This window comes from Dipodomys ordii, unplaced genomic scaffold (assembly GCF_000151885.1).
Source record: "Dipodomys ordii isolate 6190 unplaced genomic scaffold, Dord_2.0 Scaffold90, whole genome shotgun sequence".
NCBI lineage: Eukaryota > Metazoa > Chordata > Mammalia > Rodentia > Heteromyidae > Dipodomys > Dipodomys ordii.
In genome coordinates, this window is record NW_012267306.1 from 4,979,653 (window position 1) to 5,003,397 (window position 23,745).

General features: G+C 37.8%; 2 protein-coding genes across 6 annotated transcripts in view; one reads left to right on the forward strand and one right to left on the reverse strand.

Moving 5' to 3' along the window:
• Dbf4 (DBF4 zinc finger) overlaps positions 1-411 on the reverse strand; it is a 24,107-nt gene extending 23,696 nt beyond the window's left edge. Inside the window, exon 1 of the mRNA XM_013026046.1 lies at positions 135-411. Within this exon, the coding sequence (XP_012881500.1) occupies positions 135-180 (46 nt within the window). The 5' untranslated portion in view covers positions 181-411. The remainder of the gene's footprint in view (positions 1-134) is intronic.
• A 143-nt stretch (positions 412-554) lies between these two features.
• The window catches only part of Slc25a40 (solute carrier family 25, member 40), a 39,837-nt gene continuing 16,646 nt past the window's right edge, over positions 555-23,745 (forward strand). For 3 of the 5 annotated variants that reach the window (XR_001175426.1, XM_013026050.1, XM_013026049.1), the window contains exons 1-10: positions 562-729; positions 5,707-5,779; positions 7,732-7,852; positions 9,403-9,462; positions 11,679-11,785; positions 13,812-13,879; positions 15,396-15,520; positions 16,205-16,378; positions 19,194-19,303; positions 19,988-20,069. Coding sequence is in view for 4 of the 5 variants with exons in the window: in XM_013026050.1 (XP_012881504.1) it covers positions 7,756-7,852; positions 9,403-9,462; positions 11,679-11,785; positions 13,812-13,879; positions 15,396-15,520; positions 16,205-16,378; positions 19,194-19,303; positions 19,988-20,069 (823 nt within the window). In the remaining variant the exon portion in view is untranslated. Of the gene's footprint in view, positions 730-5,706; positions 5,780-7,731; positions 7,853-9,402; positions 9,463-10,700; positions 10,794-11,678; positions 11,786-13,811; positions 13,880-15,395; positions 15,521-16,204; positions 16,379-19,193; positions 19,304-19,987; positions 20,070-23,745 lie in introns of those variants that run through there. The other 2 variants (XM_013026051.1, XM_013026053.1) reach the window with 2 other exon arrangements.

Genomic DNA, 23,745 nt, shown 5'->3' on the forward strand with positions numbered 1-23,745 from the left:
GCCTTCCGGCGGGCCCCAGGACAGAACCAACCGGAAAGGGAAGGAAGCGGCGGGAGAAGGCGGCGGAGTCCACGGTGGAACCGCGGGAGGAGGACGGGGTTAAAGGGGCGGCAGACGCCGGAGGGGCCTCGTACCCTGGAAACGGCCGCGGCTGTGGATCCTCATGGTTTCGGGGTTCATAGCATCCGCCGGACACCTACATGCTGGGTCCCCAGCGGGAGCCGCGACCTCCGGCCGCGAAAACCAGGCCGTGCTGTCGACTCGCCCGCGGCCTCTCTTCTTCCACGGGCCACCGCGTCCCCGCGGTAGAGGAGAGGCGTCCGCAGGCCGGGTTTCTGGGTCGGGCCGCGAGTCCGGGGCGCTGGCGAGGAAGCAGAAAACGCACCAACGAGTGGGCCGCGGCGGTTGAAGATTTGAAAACGCGTCACGCGACCGCGGCGCTGACACGGTGGCCCCGCCCCCTCAGCGTGCCGCGCTCGCCTCACGTGACCCCTGCGTCCCGCCCCTCCAGCCCAGGCCACGCCCCTTCCCGCCCCTCCCCCTTCCCGCTGTCCTCCCGGCGGCAGGGTCCCGCTCTCCGTCCGCTTGGGGTTCCAGACGCCACCTTGGCCTGTCAGCCTGCCTGAGGTGTAGGACCGAGGTGGCCGACGCCGTCCCGGAGGTCAGCCAACCGGCCACAACCCTCTAGGATCACTGGGACCCCCTGCGCTCCGGCCACCTCTCCACCAGGTAAGCCTGTTTCCCGTGGCCCGGACGCCCGGAGGTCGCAGGCCGCGCCCCCGGGGCTGGCGGCAGCCCCCGTCCCCCCGCGCTCCGGGCTGCGCCCCCGAGCACCCTGCGGGGTGGAGAAGCCAGTGTGGAGGCTGCAGCGGGGCGCGGGGCCGCAGGGGACGGCGGGCGCGGCCGGCCCAGGTGCCCTGTGACCCTGTTGGCAGCCTCTCTGAGAACTCTGAACCCTGTGGAAGGAGGGTGTGTCTCAGCCCTGTGGCCTGGGCCCTGGGCCCTGCACCACATGGTGGTTGCTTCTTTGCTGTAGTCCTTCAGAGAAGTCCAGGCTGTGTCAGTATACCATTTTGTAATTAAGTGTATTAGAGGCAAGAGTGGATTGGGCCGTTAGCCAACATAGAGATTGAGGTTGCCAAGGGGAAGGAAAGTTTTGTTGGGGACTAAGGTTTAGGTTGAAAAGTCTGGAGCAGCTGTGGAGCCAACACAGCCAAACTGTGTTTGTTAGATAGATGGAGGTATTTGCAACTCAGGAGAGTGGGCTGGGAGAGGGACTTCTGGAGGACAGGAGACATTGTACCGGATAATGGACATCACACGTGGAGTGAAGGATAAGAGTTTACAGATCTTGAGAGGCAGTAGGATGTGTAGTTTGATTTTATCATCTCTGTTTGGGAGAAAGTACCTATTGTTAAAGTATAAACTATAGAAAGCACCAGATTTGTATGTTACCAAAAAATTTAAAAAGCTGAAAAAAACTACTGTAGAATAGAGTTAATATTATAGAATGTAATTAAAGGGTGGTTGGTATGTATGTATATATATATGTACATGTGTATAGATATCATTTATTATTATTGGAACCAAAATCTTTTACTAACCGTAAGAAGGACTTTGTCATGTATCTGTGGCCATTAAAAACAGAAATCTCCTTATCTTTTAGGTTAATAATCACATTTATTACTGTGGTTTGTGGCCTTGAATGACCCAAGTGGTAGTGCTTCTGTTTAGTATGGGGAGATAGGCTGGGTGGGATTGGGGACCTTAGTTGAAACCACAGTACCCTACCCCTCCAAAAACTGAGCAAGATTTATGTTAAAGCAGAAATTTAAAATGTGCTTGAAAAGAACCCTTCAGATAAAAGGTTAAGAAATTAATGGAGGCAGAGTTATTTGTGGTCAAAAGCTTGTTTAAAGCCGCCTACTGAGCAAAATTGGAGAACTTTGAGCAGAGTCATGGTCTAGTTGCATGAACATTTGGCCTTGAATCAAGAGAAATGAATTTCATTTAGTAACAGCCCTATCCTTAAGTGACTTGAGGACCTTGAGCCTCTTTGAGTGGCGCTGGGGATCAAACTCAGGAATTTGTGCATACTAGGCAAGTATTCCAAGTTGCATGATTAAACATTACTTTTCTGTTCTAGACTTTTGTCCACTCCATTTTCAGTGTACTCCCCAACTCTTGGTGAACACCTTTAGCTGCTTGTATCCAGAATGCCTGATAGGCTGTTTGGCATGTCTCAAGCTAGAAGGACCAAATCTCTTCCAGGTCCCTTGGTAGTGGTGGGGAATAGACCAAAAAGCTGGCAAGAGGTTAATGGGAATCTTCCCTTCCTGTGGTCCCAGCCCTAGGTTATAACAAGCACAGACAAGCAAGGCACATGTCTTTTATGCCTGTCTTGCACATAAAGCATAGTATTCTAAAACTGGCCACCCAAGACTCATATGCATCTCATAGTTCAAAATACATGTAATCTATCTATGTAACTGTAACATCTTTATTCATAACCCCAAATTCAAAGTTTCCTCTGAGACTCAAGGAAAACTCAGCTGTGATCACCAATAAAAGTACTGAAACCAAATTATGTTGAGCTGGGCATGGTGGTACTCACCTGTAATCCCAGCTATGTAGGAAGCAGAGGTAGAAGAATTACAATTGGAGACCAGCCTAGGAAAATTTGGTGTTAACTCTGTCTCTAAAAAGCCATGTAAGCATTTTGGTACACACCTGTGATGCCAGATACTTGAAAGGCAGAGATAAGAAGATTACTGTCTAAGGCCAGCTTGATCAAAAGTATGAGACTCTATTAAAAACAAAACTAAAGCAAAATAGACTAGGGGTGTGGCTTGAATGGTATGGTATGTTGAGTTCCCAAATTTTAAACCTAGTATTGCCAATTACAAACACAGGCACAAACAAATTATGTATACTTTTAAGATACAGGGTAAAGATAACTATTCCAAAAGGAAGGAATAAAAAAATAATGAGGGATCATACCAAATAAGATCGAAACTCATCAAAGCAAACATTAAATCCCAAGTCTCCATGTTTGGCATCTGTGGCATACCATGGTGGATCTGGGTTACAAAGGATGCAGTGGACCCAGCAGTCACATTGAATGGGCACACTGCCGTCCACATCACTGTTCTCTTGGGTTACCTGTATACTGCCTGCAGCTTCCTCTGGCAGACATTCCACACTCTTGGCATCACTTCCTATGTTGTGTCTCCATTGCAGCTTTGATTTCACTCTTACAGCTCACCTATCATCCTGTCTAGGCCTGTTTACAGGAAATCCAACCATGTCATATACTGTCTGGCCTCCAAAGCTTTCCTTTGAAATCTTGTCAGAGACTTCTTCCTACCCTCTTGAAATCTGCATGTCCGCAAAATTAGCATCACATAAATGAAGCCAGTCGGCCATGATGTGAGCTGTGTTTAGGTCACATGTACTTAAGAAGCTTCTTGAGTGACTTGTTGATTCCAGTGTTTCTGAGTAATCTGGATGCTCTGCGCTGTAAAACAAAGGAGTCTGAAACAGATTTATACTTTTTAACACCTTTGAGCCTACAAGGGTAGGCCTGTAATCTTCTCTTCAGTAGACTAGGTCCTGGCCTCTAGTCCAGTTTTGAAAGAGAATCCTCATTCCATCTGTTAGCTCATTCAGTACAAACTGTAGGTACTCAGTACAAATTGTAGGTATTCCTGGTAGCATCTAGCCTGTGAAGTTTTGCTCACAGTCTCCTTGACTTCTCTAGTTTGTTCCTCCTGAGATATCCTCAAGGCATAACTCTTATTGCTCCTTTTCTGGACAAGCTGTGAATTTAAATGTCTGCTTCTTTTTGTTTCTGATTATCACTGTAAATCTGACTAAAAGCAGCCACTAATACCCAAGCCACTGTCTGAATGATTTGCTGCCTTGAAATTTCTTCTCCTGGTAAGCAAGTCCATCACCTTTGAGCAGAACATAGGTCAGTCTTGAATAGAATTATTTATCATAGTATATAATATGAGCAGACCTTTATTTCCATATGAGACTTAACTGTCCATTTTTGGTCAGCATTTTGATCTTCTGAGACTTTACCAGAATCACCCCCATTAAGCTCTGCCTATATCATATCTAGGTTTTTTTTCTATTCAGTTATCCAAGTCTTTCAAATCTCACCTTGCAAACCAACTCTGAAGGTTCTTCCACATCTTTAGGCATAGTCACAGCAATGTCGAAACTCCCTTCTTGGCACCAGTACTCTGATAGTCAGCTTTCTGTTGAGACAATGAACTTGGAAAAAAAATTTTAACTCCAAGTTTTGGAGGTTTTAGTTCATGATTAGATTGACCGGTTGCTTATGGGCCTGTGGCAGCATATCAACACATCATGGCTACCCATAGCAAAACCAGTCACCTTGTGGCCAGGGCATGACTGATGGGGAAGCAGCTATATACCCTTAAAAGGCATGCCTCCAATAAATCAAGATCTCCCATTTTTTAAAGGTTCTACCATCTCCCATTAGTATTCCACAGACTGAAGACCAGTCCTGGGCTATTGGGGAGCATCATAGTCAATCGACCATGAACTGAAATCTCTGAAACTGTGAGCCAAAAATAAACCTTTCCTTTTTGTAAATTGTTTCTCAGGTATTTGGTCACAGATTCCAAGTTGACTAAAACTGCATGGAGAAATTGGAATTCTTGTGTGCAGTTGGTGGGAATGTAAAATGGTATAGCCTTAAGGCAAACTGTATTGAAGTCCTTCCAAAGGGTAAAAATAGCACAGCTGTACATCCCACAGTTCCACCTCTGAATACTTACTCAAAACTGAAATCAGGGCCTCAAAAAATGTTTACATTTACACATTTATTAAATACAGTTGCCAAGAGGCAGAAATACTCTACATGTCCTTAAAATTTATATTCATATTTATACATAAACAAATGGATTATTACCTATGCTTAGACTGATGATATACTAAATGAACTAAGCAACATACTAAATGAAGATAGTAACATACTAAATGAAGTAAGCCAGTTGTAAAAGGATACCTACTGATTGATATATGATTCCAATTCGGAGGTATTTAATGTACTAAAACTCACAAAAGCAGAAATTAGAATTGGTTGTCAAGGGCTGGGTGGGAAGGGAAACTTGACGTTGTTGTTTAATAGGTATAGAGGTTGGGTTTTTCTTTTTCTTTTCCTTTTTGATCCTAGGGATTGAACTCAGGACCAGCTAGTGAGCTACACCCCAGCACAGGTATAAACAAGACATGATAGATGAAAATATTCTAGAGATTTTCTGTAGAACAGTTTGCATATAATTGTTCCACTATGAGTGGTGCAAAGGTTGAGCACTGTTTTGGTTCTAGAGATGTTTATTTTTAAAGATGAATGTACTAACTTGGATAACAGGAAGTGTTAATGGAAATGATTTCATAACTTTAATGCTTGCATTTGTGAAGGGTCCTCATATTTCTTAAAGCATTTAGTAGAGCTGGTATAGGGGGATACTTCTATAATTCCAGTGCTCAGGAGACTGAGGCAGGAAGATCACAAATTTGAGACCAGCTTAGGCTACAGAGTGAAACTTTATGTCTAAAAAGAAGACGCTAACTTAATAGAAAACATTTAATAAATAATTGTTGGCTGATGTCTTATAGTTTGTATACTCTGCTTTTCTACATAAAAAGATTCTTGTTTTTTTACTACAGGTTTTCAGCTTCTGATGTTACAAACGGTGAAATATTGGAGCATAGAATTGAGGAAAAGACTTAAACCAGGGAGGTAGGTAAGGAAATCTTAAAAAAAAAAAAAAAAGGTGCTTTTAAGGTCTTGTTGGAAAAGGAGGGGAGATTGATTGGGATATATTATATATATGTAGGGAAAAGTCACAATGAAACCTCTTAAAATTTTTAATTAAATTTTTTTAATTTAAAAAGAGTAACATTTAAGATAGCAGATGTTGAATATTGTAGTTTTCTCTTCATAAAAAAGTACCAAAGTATCATGGTTTCTATAAGAAATTGATAAACCTGATAAAACTGGATTATGTCAAAATTAACTTTCTTAAATTTGCTCATTGTACTGTGAGAGAATACTGTAAGTATTTAGACCAAAGAAGCTTGATAAATGGGATCTAATTTTGAATAGCTCAAAGAAAAAAAAAGACATAATGTGACTGTGGGGTTTGACTTTGTGGATCAGTAGGAAATCATATATTGCCAGTGGAAGTGTAAATTGGTCTGTCCTTTCTAGAAAGGATTTGGGCAGTTTGTATCAAGTTTATTTTCTTAATCTTGTGTCAGTCCTGAGGCTTGCTGCCTAGGCACTGTTCCTGAGCTTGTTTTGCTCATGGCTAACATTCTACCACTTGAGCCACAGCTCTACTTTTTGGTGGCTAATTAACTGGAGATAACAGAACACTGGATTTTCCTGCGCAGGCTGGCTTTGAAACACAGTCTCCACATGTCAGTCTTCTGAGTAGCTAGGATTATACAGGTACCCAGCTGGGATTTTGTGTTTTGATTTTCAAGATGTGTGTATCCCAGGCTGTCTTGGAACACCTGATCCTTCTGCCTCTGCTTTCTGGGTGCTTAGGATTATAAAATGTGTACTTCCATGCCCCGACTCACTGGCTATTTTTAATTAGTAAGTGTAAGCAACTTTTTTTACTCCTCATGCTACCTGACTTTAAAATACAGTATATATTGCTTTTCCAAAATAATTTTTGAAAGCTGCTTCTCATTAAAGCTAAACATTTTGTTTTATACCCATGAAATTACTTTTGGTATTTAATAAAGATAGTACAGTATTTAATGATATTCAGTATTAGATTAAGGCATCTGAATAGTGTTCATGAGACAAAATTAACACTGTAAATTTACAGATTCTGTAACTTTTTGTTGGTCAGCTTCTTTTACTGTCACTAGGTCAGAGTCTATTTCCATAACTCTCTCTTAGCTGTCTTTAAAATGTGATGTGCAGGGCTGGGAAGGTGGCTCAGTGGTAGAGTACTTGCCTTACATGCATGAGGCCTTGGGTTTGATTCCTCAGCACTACATAAGCAGAAAAAAGCCAGAAGTGGTGCTGTGGCTCAAGTGGTAGAGCACTAGCCTTGAGCTGAAGAGCTGAGGGACAGCGCCCAGGTCTAGAGTTCAGGCCCCACAACTGACCAAAAAAAAGTGATGCTGCACTTAAGAGTTTAGCTGATACACAGTGGCCATTTTAAGATCAGAGAACATATTATTTTAGTGATAGTTATACCTATTTATACAGAACTTACATATTTAATTTTAATAAAGCTCAAAAACAAGTGTTCTGATATAAATTTTTTTTTCAATGATAGGAATTCAGACTTAAGGTGTTACACATGCTAACGTAAGCAAACTCTCTACCACTAAGCTATAGTCTCAGCTTCTGGGTATACTTATTACTATTGTTATGCTGATCCCACGGCTTTGGTGCTGAACCTGGGCTTTCTTGCTCAAGACTCTGCCATTTAAGCCACAGCTCCACTTCTGGATTTTTGGTAGTTCATTAGAAATAAGAGTTTCATAGACTTTTCTTCCTGGGCTGGCTTCAAACCAGTCCTTAGAACTCAGCCTCCTCAGTAGCTAGAATTTCAGGGATAGCCACCAGTACCCCTCTTGGGTTATTATTTTAAAAGTGTAACATTACCAGTCAATTTTAAAGTCATTTATTGTTAAACTTTTTCATTCTTTGCTTTTCTTTAACAGATTTTTCTCTAATTAGTTAAAAATATGGTTACTGAAACAGAAGACCCACCGATAGTCAAAGTGACACCTCTACAGCAAATGCTGGCCTCTTGTACTGGAGCAATATTGACATCACTAATGGGTAAAATTACAACACCAGTGTAGACTGTACAATGTTGAATGAATCAATGCATCCATTAGAGTTTGACTGTCTTTGAAATAGTTACTACTAATCATAAATGATGCTAATACTCCTTATGAATCTGATAATATCAAAGGAAGTCTGGACACAGAAAATCAAGAGCCTTGAATTTGGTCCTTGCTTTGGCACTCTAACGGTGAATATACTTGAGGACAGCATATCCTTCTCTATGAACTTTTCATTAAATCAGAAATTGAAAGATTTTTTGAGAGTCACCAGATTTTTATGTCTTACCTCTTTAAATAAAAAGCAATTAGGTAAAATGTTTGCATACTGAATAAAACAACCTAGGCAATTTATGTTAGCCACCAAATAAACAGAATCTTACATTGTATTACGGTGAATTTTGAAAATTTCCTTTGATCACATTTTTGTTGTTGTTATTATTTTGCCAATTTGAGATCTTGAAATTAGTATCTCATATTCTTACTCAATGTGGTTACTCACAGAGCTCTACCACTGGAGCCACACCTCAAGCCTGCCTTTTCACTAGTTAATTTGGGGTTGAGTCTTCTAATCTTTTCTTTCTGGTCTGGCTTTGAACCATAATCCTCCAAAGCTCAGCCTCTGAATAGCTAGGATTATAGGCATAAGCCAGCAATACCCAACTTGTTTTTCTATTTCTTACTGTGAGTTTCTTATAGACATAGCCAAATGGTATAGGTAACAATTTAGCATTGTAATTATTTTAAGTTGGTTAGGTTTTTTAATTAAGAAGATGAATGCTTAGAACAAATAAAGTACATTATTTTATAATGCATCTGCAGATTAGAATTTGGGACTATGTAATGTGACTTTTCAGATAGGGCAACGTTTTCTTGGAATTAACATGTGGCATTTTTTTCCTACTTAGATAAAATAAAGCATGCAAATTAAAATGGTGTGATTTGCCATGCTGTTCCCAAATGATATAACCTAATTCTATAATAATCTGACTAGCTTTCTCAAGTTTTCATTTCCTACAGCTTTTGTTGCTATAGGTTAATTTAACAGATTAGGAAGACTAATATTGATTACTAATTACTTGTGATACAAACTTATTGTGAAATCTTTAAATAGACTTTTGAAACTTTCATTCCTTGCTTTTGGAGACTATTCTTCTAACTAGTAGGTATACGTAGTTTAGTATTAATGCTAGTGGAACGTGGTTGTAGCTATATTATAAATGACTATACCTGTGAGGGAATTAACTGTACTATTTCTTTGCACTAGTCCTCTTTAAGCAAGACTTGAGGGCAAAAATGTTAGAAAGTTATATTGAAGAGCTAGGAATATAGTTTAGTGGGTATTTTCAAGACTACTTCCATAGTTTTTGTTTTGTTTTGCTTTGTTGGTCATGGGTCTTGAACTCTGGGCCTGAGTGCTGTCTCCCAGCTCTTTGAGCTCAAGGCTAGTGTTCTACCACTTGAGCCACAGTGACACTTGTTTTCTGGGAAATTTCTATAAAATTTAATCATATCATTTGTTAATTGAAACTTATGTATTCATAGTGACACCACTGGATGTAGTTAAAATTCGACTCCAAGCTCAGAGAAACCCCTTTCCCAAAGGTATGTGTGTTACTTACCCTGAAAATGTTATGTTAGATCTATAAACGTGTCTACAGCCATTTTGATTTGACTCATACTACTTTTGATAATTTATTAAAATGGATGTCCAATGCAGAAATGTTTGCTCACCATTTTATAAGATAAGTGTAGGCATATACACATACATACATATGTACACACATACCTATTATATCTACCACTCTTAAGACCTATTAAGTAAAGCTGCAGATTGTATATACTATATATGTGTGTGTATACCTCTCAAGTAAGATCAGAATTGTACTTATAAGACACCTTAGAATCTTAACTTCCTCTTTTGTCTAAGTCTTCCATCCATTCTCCGACATTTCTAACAATTAACTGTTGCTTAAATCCAGTTATTGGAAATTTGTAATTAGGCAGTCTGGTTAATTGCTAGACAGGAGTTCTTGTGGAATTTGAGAGAAGTAATTATATGTTTCTTAAGTTGAGCAAGAATACCAGTTTCATGGTCAATCTATTTTTAACATACTTAGGAGGCTGGGGATGTAGCTTAGTAGTAGAGAACTTGCTTTGCAGGCACACAGCCCTGAGCTTAAAACATGAAAACCAAACCAAACCAAAAAAGTATTAAATAGTAGATGATAGGGCTGGGAATGTGGCTTAGAGGTACAGTGCTTGCCTAGTATGCATGACGCCCTGGGTTCGATTCCTCAGGGCCACATACACAGAAAAAGCTAGAAGTGGAGCTGTGGCTCAAGTGGTAGAGCACTAGCCTTGAACAAAAAGAAGCTCAGGGACAGTGCTCAGGCCCTGAGTTCAAGCCCCAGGACTAGCAAAAAACAAATAGCAGAGGATAGACTGGACTGTGAGAAAATTGTGTTGATGGGGCTGGGAAAGTAGCTCAGTGGTAGGGCGCTTGCCTTGCATGCATGAGGCTCTGGGTTCAATTCCTCAGCACTACATAAGCAAAAAGAAAAAAGCTGGAAGTGGCGCTGTGGCTCAAGTGGTAGAGCACTTGCCTTGAGCTGAAGAGCTGAGGGACAGCGCCCAGGCCCAGAGTTCAGGCCCCACACCAGACCCACCCCCCAAAAAAAAGAAAATTGTGTTGATGGCATAGAAATGGAATGTAATGAACAACTCATTTTTTCAGATAAATAAAAGGTTAGATGAATAATTAGAAACAACTGAAATGTAATTTCTTACACACTAAAGAAAGTCTTGAAGCTAGGTTCAGTGACTCATGCTTGTAATCCTAGGTATTTGAGAGACTGAGATTGGGAGGATTGAAGTTTGAGTTTAGCTCAGACAAAGAGTTCATGAGATCCCTTCTCAACCAGTCATTGAATTCAGTAAGTACCTCTGTTGTTCCAGCTATGCAGGAGGTTGAGATCAGCAAGATCAAGGTTCCAGGCAAGCCTGGACAAAAATATTTTTCAAAACTCCATCTCTATGGAAGAACTGGGCATATAGGAAGCATAAAATAGGAGGATCAAGGTCTGAGCTTACACCTGAGAAAAAAGCAAGACCCTCTTTCAAAAGGACCAGTGTTCAAAAGGGCTGGAGTTGTCGCTCTTCAATAGAGAGCTTGCCTACCAATTTGAATTTAAACCCTTGAGTTCAAACCCCAGTAACTCCATCAAACAATGAAATCCAAAAGCAAAAGGGGATATTTAGACTTATACATTATAGTACTCAGAAAATTGCATAAACAAAGAAAACAATTTGGCAACAAGAGTGGACCTAGTAAATAATTTGGTATTAGTGAAAGTTGTAGGAAGTTACCAATGGCTAGACTAGGCAGTACAGACATAGAGGAGGAGCCAGAGCATAGCATTATTTACATTGAGGAATACAATTACTCTCTAATCCATTTATGTCTAAATTTCTCATGCATACTTTTAAGTAAAATAGGTATGCATCCATATTCTCTTTATAAATCAAGCCTTTCTTCCTTTGTCTTGTTTCTTCCCGTGAATAACATAATTTATTTCTGTGTACATTTCTGACAAAATAAAAATTTATGACTAATTTATTCCATGACTTTTCACAAGTGAGTTTAGAACCCATTGCCATATCATTAAGCAAAATGGATTCATTCTTGAATGGAGTTACTTTATTTTTCAAGGTAATTTATCTTTCCATAGTTTTCTAGTCTCCCCATTATTCTTTTTTTATTTGTCTATAAAACTATTAATTATGTGAGGTAATTACTGACTGCTGGACTCCTTTGTCAGGAAAATGCTTTATGTACAGTAATGGACTCATGGATCACATGTGTATCTGTGAAGAGGCAGGCAGCAAAGCATGGTACGAGAAGCCAGGAAACTTCCGGGGAACATTGGTAAGGAGATTATATTGTTTAGAATCCTGTATGTTTTCTATTTTTACACTTCCAATCGTAGGGAAGTAAAGAAGTCCATCATATCAAAAAAGTAAAGTATTTCTTTCCTCTTAGCTCTTTGATATCTTTTCTTGGTTTATGCTTTTTATGGAGAAATAAAAGAGGGTGTAGTTTTATAAAATTAGGTATTTTTATTTTGAGATAATTGTAGATCGCTTGTAATATTAAGAGAATTGTACAAACAAATCTCATCTCTGTTCTTTCCAGTTTTATCCAGTGGTAATAACACCTTACAGTAGTAGGGAAGGTCACAACTGAGGTATTAATGTTAACTTAAAAATCTATTCTATCATTACAGTGATTGTGCCTGTTCCCCTTTGAGAGCTAGCTACAACCTGTGCTCTGCTCTTACTTACCTCTGGCAATTACTAATCTGTTCTCAATTTATAAAATTTTGTCATTTCAAAAGCACTATATGTGTGGAATCCTAATATGTCTAACTTTTAGGGATTTGGCTTTTTTGGAAGGTGGTGGTGGGGGTGTGTAACTGAGATTTGAAATCAGAGCCTTGCAATAGCTCGGCAAGCACTCCACTGCTTGAGAACCTCCAGTTCCTTTGGCTTTTCAAGGTTTTAAAAGTTTTTAGATAGAGGGCCTTGCCTTTTGCCAGGACCACTCTAAAACATAGTCTACTATGCCTCCCAGTTTCCTGGGATTGCAGTCACCCATACTTGGCATATATGTTGAGAATGGGGTCTTGCTACTTTTTTACCCGACTGTCTGTAAGTATATCTTCATTCCCAGTTTCTGATTCCAAGTAGGATTACAGGTCAGAGCCACCACACCCAGCTCTTTTTTGTTTTTTGCTTTCTTTTTAAGTTTCTTATTGTAGTGTAAGCTGCCACAGAACTCTTTCTCTATACAGACACACACCAACCACACCACACCTCACACACAATACATACAGAAGTACACACACACGCCACATACTACACATACCACAAACACATATTATATCCTCCCAAGTCAAAGGATTATAGGCATTTTTAACTTAAAATAATTTTCCAGGTTGTTACATGTGTCAATCATGTTCCTCTTTATTGCTTATTAGTATTCCATGGTGTACATGTGCAACAGTTTGCTTTCAAGGCTGTTTTCAGTTTTTAGCTTTTTGGAACAAAAATTCTTGTAAATATTTGCATCTTTTTATGATAAAGTAAGCCTCAAGAGCATTTGGCTAGAGTAGAGCAGTTATTGTCTTAAAACTTTAAGCTTACTATGTTTCACTTTTCCTAGGACAACATGCCGTCCTTTGTGATGAGCTTTGTAAATAACACAGTGTTTTATGGTTCATTAATATCATAGCATGTCATATTTTATTTCTTCTTAGTCCCAAATAATTTTTCTTGAATATCTGGAATTGGGATTGGCGGATCACATTATACCACTAAATTTATACTTTGGAGAAAGTGCCCTCCTATTTTCCAGCATGACTATACCATTTTATTCCCAGCAGAAATTTATGAGGACTCCTATCTGTTCATATTGTCATTAGTACTTGTTATCTGTCTTATTTATTTTTGAGATGAATCCTGAGTTCAAGCCCCAGTACCACCTCAAAAAAAAAGTGATGGAAGGAGTGAGAATGATTGGAATATGTTGTATGTATGTGTAGAAATATCACAATGAAACTACCCTTGTACATCTGTGTGCCAGTTAAAAAGAAACTTACAGAAGTGAAAAAGCTTTAAAGTAGAACTAAGTAGTACAATACAGAGCCAAGTAATAGAGACATTATTCTGTAAGAAATATTTTCCACAGGTGTTCATTTTACTTACGTTAAAATTATCTTTTTTAAGAAAAAAAAGAATAAACATACTTAAATCCAAGAAGCTTTTATTTTAGCAATCAATGCATAAAAGAATCATCAGTTATCATTATATATATTATATATATATATATATATATCAAGTTTAGGGATAATTTTGACTTTTTTTATATATAGCAATGTGCTTTTCTATTATAGGATGCCTTTTTAAAAATCATTCGAAATGAAGGCATTAAATCCCTGTGGAGTGGTCTTCCTCCTACTCTGTAAGTTGAAATCAAATACTTTTTCTACTGAGTGATGGTTGTAATCAGCATGGTTAGACAAAGTCTTCATTTTAAATATTTGTGCTCTTCCTGAAACATTGTGATGTACTTGGAGGACTTAGACCCTCAGGAGGGCTGTGCTCATGGATATGGTTCATTACAGCTAAAAGCAAAATGGGTAAGGAAAAAGGGACATTGGGAATTGACCAGTCTGTGGACTTCCAAAGTCATCTCTTAGGGCATTGCAAATTAGTTTTCTATCTGACTAGATATAATGTGCAACATTTTTGCCTTAGTAAACCCAGTTGAGTTTGCCAAATTTTATTGGACATTGGTTATGAAGGAACATTTCATTTGTGTGATAAGCTCTGATTAATAAAACTTCTAGCTCCCAGAAAGTAAACATGTATGATATATGATCCGTATGGCTTTATACTTGTTCCTGAACCTTTTAAAATGTCATATTCAATATAATATATTAAAATATAATATTTAAAATATTATAATGGTCAACATTAATTGAAAAGGCAGATCTGGAAGACCAGAAACAGACCTAGAAAGTCATGAAATTGTAAAAGATGCCTAATAATCATTTCCTATTTATGACTTGGGATTGTGCTCTTTACATGATCTGAGCTTGGTTACATGATAGTTAATGCTGTATATCATAATTTATCTTCATGAGAATCATTTAAAATTTTGAAGGGAAAATGCCTTTTATATATTTTAAACTGTTTACTAAGTAATATATAGTTGTTAAATAAACATAGATAAATCATGGACTGATGGGATTTTTAATTTATTATTTTCTTGTAGCTCCTAATATTGAATTTTGTGGGGGATGGTTGCCTCCAGCCCTTTTTGCTCATTAGCTTATATTTGTTATACAAGAGGAAGGATTTCATTGTTACCTCCCCACACATTTTCACACTGTATTCCAATCTTACTCCCTCTATCAGACTTCTCCTCCCCCAATAGCATTCCTAACAGATTTCCTTATTTTATTTTCATAGAAACAATCTGTATCAAGGGTATTCAGCCTCCTTCATCCTTTATCCTTCTCCCTTCTCTGGCTATTTTTTTAGATAGGCCTTTATTTTATGCCCTGGCTAATCTGAAGTGTGATCATCCTTCTTGTGCCTCCCTGTGGTCTGGGAAGACAGGCATACACCAGCCATTATGCTTTCCCTGTAGGTGGGGCAAAGGTACATAATACCTAGTCATTGAATGCCATGAAGTCTTTCATACTTGAACATTCTGACTGGCCTTGAGCCATCATCTCCCATCTCTGTTTCACAGGTAGCCAGGATTACAGGCTTGAGTCATTTTACCTGGCTATAATATTTCAGTTTAATAGTATTTGTTAAGTCCTCTCTAACTCCCACCCCAATACTGGGGATTCAACACAGGGCCTCATAATTGTTAAGTAAATACTCTGTCACTTGAACCATGCCTTTGAGTCCTTTTTGAGAAGTTTTGAAAAGTCTGAACAAATTTCTTTGTGTGCTTTTAACAGAGTGATGGCAATTCCTGCCACAGTTGTCTATTTTACCTGCTATGATCAATTAACTGCTCATCTGAGATCTAAATTAGGAGAAAATGAAACTCGAATACCAATTGTTGCTGGAATTCTGGCCAGATGTAAGTAATAAGCTTTTATTTTCATTTTGGTTTTTGTTTAGATTATCTTTAAAATTTGACCTTCTTAAAGAATTTGTACAATGTACAACATGCTGGTAAAATATAAAATATACTTTGTATTCTGTTTTGTGCTGGCTTGTTATTGTCTAGACTCTAGAAGTCACATGGTAATGGAGGTTGTCACCAGTATGGGATGCAGTTAGCCCATGTTGCTTAAAGCTTGGACATTTTTTAGAGTAATGCTAAAATTGTGTCTTATTCATTTAAATTTCTAAGGAATCATCTGAATTTAGACATGATTTAGGCCAATGTCTTGAATCATTTTCCTTATAAAGTTGAGGACTCTGTGCTTGGAGAATGAGATTTGCTTCTGTTAAGAAAAAAAATGTTTTTCTTTGTGAAATACGAGTGATGTTATTTGGGGGTCTTAACCAGAATTTGTGACAATAACATAGTTGACTGTAACTTTATCTACCTTGAAAGTGTTGATACAGGTATTTTTTCCCTTTAAATGTTTCTGTTTTCATACATCATTTTCTGGTTTCAAGTGGGTTAATATAATTAGACATTTGGTGTCAAGTTTACAGACATTTTAGAATCAAAGGTTAAATGTCATAAAACATATTTAATATTTGTGCATTTAGAATTGCATACTTCATAGTTTTTTTGTCTTATTTGTATTAGTTGGTGCAGTAAGTGTGATAAGTCCATTAGAATTGATTAGAACCAAGATGCAGTCCAAGAAGTTTTCTTACAAGGAACTACGTCAATTTATCAGCCAGAAAGTATCTGAAGATGGTTGGGTTTCCCTCTGGAAGGGCTGGGCGCCTACTATTCTTAGAGATGTACCTTTCTCAGGTAGGATTTGTGTTATTCATATTTACTTAATTTGAGGTATCTTTATCTTCCCAATCTACTTTTTACCTTTATAAAGGTAAGTTATTTTCTCATCTGACCACACATTTCTAGTTGATTGTTGTTTTTTCGATGAATTTTTGCTAAACAGTGAATTGTTTTTGTCTGTTATTGAGTCTTAAAATTCTTGTTGTGCAGGTGCCAGTTTTTTGGTCCTATAATCCTAGCTGCTTGGAGGAAAATAGAGATCAGGATATTACAGTTCGGCAGAAATTTCAAAAGACTTCCATCTCAGCCAATAACTGGGCATAGTGGTATATACCTTCATCCCAGCTATTTTAGGAAGCATAAGTAGAAGGATTGGAGTCCAGGTTTATCCAGGCAAAAGTGCTATTCAAAATGTAGCTCAAACCAAAAGGGCTGAAAGTATAGTTCAAGCAGTAGACTACCTTCCTAGCAACTGTCAGGCCCTGAGTTCAAACCCAGTGCCACCCAAAAAAGAGAAAAAATATCTTTCTTTACTCCAAGTTTTCCTAAGATTTTTTTCTTGTTTTTATATGTAACTGTGTTTTATTCATTTTTAATCTTATTTATAAGGGAATAGTAGTACTACAAAAATACTTAGTTTATGTTTCTATGAAATAGTTTTACCTATTGAATTTAATGGTTTATACAAATACCATAGACACATTTCATATGTACATATATACATTTTGTTAGGAAATAGTGAACTCTTCTAAAGTAGATAAATTTGGATATCTACAAGAGATGTATTGCATCTCTTGTACTTTCATACCTTTTAACAGCTTAGAAATTGAAAGTAGTATTTCATGTTAATTTACATTTTCCTGATTAGCAGTAAGATTGGGCACTTTTTCATTAGCCATTCAGTTACTTATAATTGATTTTCAGTCTATGGTAGCTTCTGAACTCAACATCCTTTATTGAGTAACTAGAGTTGCTGCTGAGATATGTAATGTCATCTCTGCCAGATCAAATTTTCATGGATTCCTGGATTTGTTTCATTGGTTAATTTGTCCAAGTATGTGTGCATACTTCTCCTAAATTACTGTAGCTTTATAAAAATCTTGATATTACCTCATTTTTCATTTCTAGGAATGTTTATGTTATTAATTTTTTAAAGATTTTAAAATATTTAACTTTGTCCTAATGAAGAATGTATGATGCTTTGTAGATATAACTTATAGGTAATACTTATCCCTCAGCTGTTGGTAGCTATTTTATTTGGCCTTGTGCCACATAGCCATTGTTGTAACTCTACTTTTTAAAGTTACATGTTGTAAAACTTTGTAGCTGGTAAAAATTTTTATTTTTTGCTAGGCACTGGTGGCTAACGCCTGTAGTCCTAACTACTCAGGACACTGAGATCACAGTTCAAAGCCAGTCTGGCAGGAAAGTCCATCTCCAATAAACCACTCAGAAAACTAGAAGTGGTTCTGTGGCTCAAATAGTAGAGTGTCTGCCTTGAGCTGAAGAGCTGATGGATAGCACTCAGGCCTAGAGTTCAAGACCCACGACCAACAAAAAAATAAAGTAAAATAAAATAAATTACTTTTTAGTTTATATCCATCTACCTTTAAGGTACTGTTACAAATTCTTATTTGTCTAAATACCACTTGGGTTTCTACTTACATATTATCTAAATATATCAGGTATCCCTGTCATTTTATTTTGCTCAATTTAAGGAAATAGTTCTGTTGTTTCAGCATTGCTAATTATTTTTACCACAGGCTTTTGATTCATACCCTGTATCAAGTTAAAGATGTTCCCTTATATCTTTAGATTTTTTTTTGGGGGGGGCAGTCATGGGACTTGAACTCTGGGCCTGGGCACTGTCCCTCAGCTCTTTAGCTCGAGGCTAGTGCTCTACCACTTGAGCCACAGCACAACTTCCAGTTTTCTGGTGGTTAACTGGAGATGTCTCATGGACTTTCTTGCCTGGTCTGGCTTTGAACCATGATCCTCTGCTCGCAGCCTGCTGAATAGCTAGGATTACAGATGTGAGTCACCGGCGCCTGACTTATCTTTAGATTTTTCAAAGAAATTTATTTATTTGCTTTAAATAGAAATTATAGTTTTGTTTTTGTTTTTTGTCCATTGTGGTACCTGAACTCTGGGCCTGGGTGCTGTTCCTCAGCTCTTCAGCTCAAGGCAAGTGCTCTACCACTTGAGGCACAGTGCCACTTCGGGCTTTTCTTCTTATGTGGTGTTGAGGAATCGAACCCAATGCCTCATGCATTTAAGCAAGCACTCTACAACTGAGACACCAAAGATAAATATCCCAGCCCCAAAGATAGATTTTTATCAAGTGATTTTTCATCATTCTTTTATTTTATGATTTTTTTCAGTGTGGTTGGTAGTGTTTTATTATATTATTTTTGCATTCCTAGGATAACATACAATAGTAAGAGTGATCTTTTATGAAAAACACTTTTTACTTCCATTTTTTCTCTTTTTTTGAAAAGGATTTTTATACCTATATTCATCGATTATATTTATATAATTTATATATACTTTTTCTTTTTTCCCTTTGTCCTTGTCTGGTTTTTAAATTATTGCCCTATCTTATTGATATATTAATGGTTTTGGTGCTGTTTTGCTTTGTTTATAAGACTGCTTAAATATTATTGAGGATTTCCATCCCCACATTTTTACATATTATCCAGTCTAAGCAGAAATCAAGGTATACCAAGATTAGAATTTTTCCTTTCTTTTGATTTATAGTTTCATAAATCTTTTCTTTATAGTTTATACTTTATTTCTAAATATGTGCTCATTTCATTCTCTGTTTTTATAGCAATGTACTGGTATAACTATGAAATTTTAAAGAAGTGGTTATGTGAGAAATCTGGTTTATATGAACCAACATTTATGATCAGCTTTACTTCAGGGGCATTGTCTGGTTCTGTAAGTGTATTCTTTTGTTGTTAATATTCCAGCAAATGGGAATTACATAGTAAAATAGATTAAAATATGCTATCAAACTTCATATATATATTGAGAGTACTTTTTCTGTTGTATTGCTTTAAAATATATTTAAGCATAAAATCTTAAATCACTAAAATAATTTACAATATGTCTAGTGTTTTATGTTTTATTTTAAATGTGTTATAACTTCTGGATTTGTTACATCATTACAGTTATAACCATGATTATTTTAATAATTCCATTCTTAAAACATTCGCTGGAAATTTTTAAATATTTGCTACATACTGGTGAATTTCTGTATTAAAGTATGTGTTATGGCTTCACGTGAAGTAAAGGAGTAATGGAATCTACAGGAGCTTCAGAAACTGAATAGTGATTCAGAAATAGAGAAATCTGAGGCTTTGCCATGATACCTAGCTGTATAATCCCATTAAGTAAGGGATTCAGGTTTTTTTGAGGAATACACAGGACATACCTAAATCCTTTGTAAGGATTCCTTTTAGTAATCCTTAACTTTTCTTTAAATGTGCCTGAAAGTGATTGAAACTTGTTTATTATGATTTTCATTATCATCCTTGTTTAAATAGTGCTAATTAGAATTTAAAAATACTTTAGCAAAACTTAAGAAGTAGATGTAAATTAATCAGTTTTACTTTCTGATAGTTTGCAGCCATTGTAACTTTACCATTTGATGTGGTGAAAACACAAAAACAGACACAGCTTTGGACTTCAGAAAGTCATAAAAGTAAGTTTAAGGCATTTTTCTTTTTCTCTCTAAGATATTAAGTCAGAAATACCTGAAATAAGAACCAGATTGTTTCTGTATTGTATTAGTGCAGTGAAATATCTAGAAATAAAAGTGCCATAAACCCAAACAAAATAAGAAATCAAAACTTGTTTTCTTTTCCCTTCTTTCTTCCTTAATTTCTTTCTTCCGTTCTTTTCTTTCCTTCCATTCTTCCTTTTCTTTCTTTCTTTCCTTTGCCATCCTGGAGCTTGAACTTAGGACCTAGGTACTTTCCTTGAACTTTTTTGTTCAAAGCTAGTGTTCTACCAGTTGAGCAATAATAAAGCACTTGCAGCTTTTTGGTGGTTAATAAGTCTTAGTGACTTTCCAGCCTGGGCTAGTTTAGAACTGGGATCCGCAGAACTCAATCTCCTGAATAGCCTGGATTACAGGAATGAGCCATTAGCACCCAGCTTTTGGGATACTTTTTTTTTGGGGGGGGTCTGGTTGTGGGTCCTGAACTGTGGGCCTGGGTGCTGTCCCTCAGCTCTTCAGCTCAAGGCTAGCACTGTACTATGTGAGCCACAGCACCACTTCTGGCTTTTTTTTCTGCTTATGTGGTGCTGAGGAATCGAACCCAGTGCCTCAAGCATGCAAGGCAAGCGCTCTACCACTGAACCGCCTTCCCAGCCCTGGAATATTTTTTGTAAGCATATGTATTCCCTTTTCTTTGACTAGTGTTTAGCTTTTCATGTTTATAAGCATTGAAAAACTTTAATTTTTTTTAACCTGATCATTCATCTTTTTCTAACTTTTTTCTAACTTCTCTGTAACTCCTATTGCAAGAGTATATTATTCTATCTGGTTCTCCCATATCATCATTTATTCTTCTTTAAAAAGTATATAGCCAAAGAGGGGGTAGTAATGCTCAACAAGAATGTACTCATTACCTTACTCATGTAACTGTAACCCCTCTGTACAGCATTTTTACAATAAAATAAAAAGTATAGCCAAGCCAGGCGCCAGTGGCTCACATTTGAAATCCTAGTTACTCAAGAGGCTGAGATGTGAGGATCACGGTTCAAAGGTAGCCTAAGCAGGAAAGGCTGTGAGACTCTTATCTCCAGTAAACCACCAGAAAACCAAAAGTGGTACTATGGCTCAAGCCTTGAGCTGAAGATCAGGCCCAGAGTTCAAGCCCCATGACTGACCCCCCCCCAAAAAATATATATATAGCCAAGCTGGGCATAGTTGTACATGCCTGTAATCCCAGCACTCAGAAGGATTGAGAATTTTTGGTAAATCTTGATTATTTCATGGCCAGCCTGGACTATATGGTAAGATTTATTTCAAAAGCAAGTACATAGATATATCTATATCTATATCTGCTTATATCTCCAACCTATGAGAAATAATCCATTACAAAACTGTGTTATATTAATTTGATAGCCTATTATATGTAAATAATTCATTCTTATGTATGACAGTATTTTACAAAAAAATAGGAGTAATATGAAAGAAAAATTGACCATAGGCCTCTGAAACAAATCTGAGAGATAACTGCTGACAACCTTGTCTTTGGCCCTTCAAATACCTAGCTTCCTCTACTATTAGGTACTAATAAAAACCAGGGAGATAATCAAAGCTTTCTTATATCTGGTTTCAGATATGAGCCTTGTAGCTGCTCATGCCATCTTACTTTTGTCATTCAAAATATTTTGTATCATTCCTCCTTGTAATCAGAATTGTTTTCATTTCCCTTGTTAATAAGCAAGCTCTTTGATTCAGTAAGAATGTTTTCTTTGGTGTATTTGTCATTTGTAAATTGTCATAATTTGTTCATTAAAATTGTGACTTTTTATAGTAGTGGTCATGATGGTGGTGGTGGTGGTGGTGGTGTGGAGGGAGAAAAGTAAGAATCTTTGCAGGTAGATTCTGATGAATACTCAAAATGATCCACTATTTACCTAAAATCACTGAGATAAATAGTCTTTGGAGTTACTGAGGTGCTAAATTTTCAGAATGCATAAAACTTGATGAGTATCATTCCCAATATACTAACTAAATCTAGTGATGAGTGCATCTGAAAAAAAGAGCTGCAACTTTAAAAAAATTATTTTGTTGTAAAGTTGATGTACAGAGGGGTTACATTCACATAACTAAGGTAATGAGTACATTTCTTGTCGAACATTGTTACCCCTCCCTCATTTTTCTTCTACTTTCTCTGCTGACTCCCTCTCTCCCCTCCCCACAACTTTTTCTAAGCTGGCCTTTAACTTTGTAACCAAGGCTGACCTCAAATTCATGATCCTACTGCTTCCACTGAGATTACAGGTATGTACCACCATAGCTGGCTTCAACTTTTTCAACTTGGTGCAAATCCACCAGAGATAAATCCAGAGATAAATGTTCATTTATCTCCAAACACAGTCAACATTCTAAACATTTTAAGACTATTTTTGAAGCAAAGTTAACCAATGAAAAATGGTTGTATTTATGCTATGCGCCTGTGGCTCACACCTGTAATCTTAGCTACTCAGGAGGCTGAGATCTGAGGATCATGGTTCAAAGCCAGACTGGGCAGAAAAGTCCCGGTGAGACTTTTACCTTTTATAAACTACTCAGAAAAAGCCAGTAGTGGTGCTGTGGCTCAAATGGGTAGAGCGCTAGCCTTGAACAGAAAGAGGCTCAGGGACAATGCCCAGGCCCTGAGTCCAAGCCCCAGGACTGGCACCAAAAAAGAAGAAGAAGAAGAAGAAGAAACAAAAAAGGGGGAAAATGTTATAGTTTATATTTGGCAAATATACTTACTTAAATATCTTCCATCCTGACCAAAGGCACAAGGCCTATATACCTCTGATCATACAAAATAATATTTATCAAAATGAACTCCAGGAAATGGAAATGAGGGTTTTTTTTTAATTTATTGCTGCTTTTGTCTTCTTTTTGTCTTACTTTGTTATTTTATGTCTTTGGGAGGGTAAGGAGAAACAAAGAAATGGAAGGAGAAAGGGTAAACAAATGCAGCAGTGGTACTCATCAGACTCTGTGTTGAAAATGAACTATACAACTTGTGGGTGGAGATGGGGTGGAAAAACTGGGAGATTACAAGAGAAGGAGTGACACTGTCTAAAAGAAATGTACCTGACTTACATAATTGTAATCTACCTTTAGAATAACAATTTTAAAAAGTTTAAAAAAAATCTTCCAGTTTAGCCAGGTTCTAGTGGCTGACACCTGTAATCCTAGCTAATCATGAGGCTGAGATCCAACTTGCAGACAAATCCATAAGACTATTCTCCAATTAATCACCAAAAAGCCAGAGGTGGATCTGTGGCTCAAGTGGTACAGCACTAGCCTTCAGGATATAGGCCCAAGTTCAAGCCCAGGACCAGCATACAGACACACACACACAATACAGGTGCAAGTTCAAGCCCAGGACCAGCATACACACACACACACACCACACACACACATACACACAGGATACAGGCCCAAGTTCAAGTCCAGGGCCAGCACACACACACACACACACACACACAGGATACAGGCCCAAGTTCAAGTCCAGGGCCAGCACACACACACACAGGATACAGGCCCAAGTTCAAGTCCAAGGCCAGCACACACACACACACAGGATACAGGCCCAAGTTCAAGTCCAGGGCCAGCACACACACACACACACACACACACA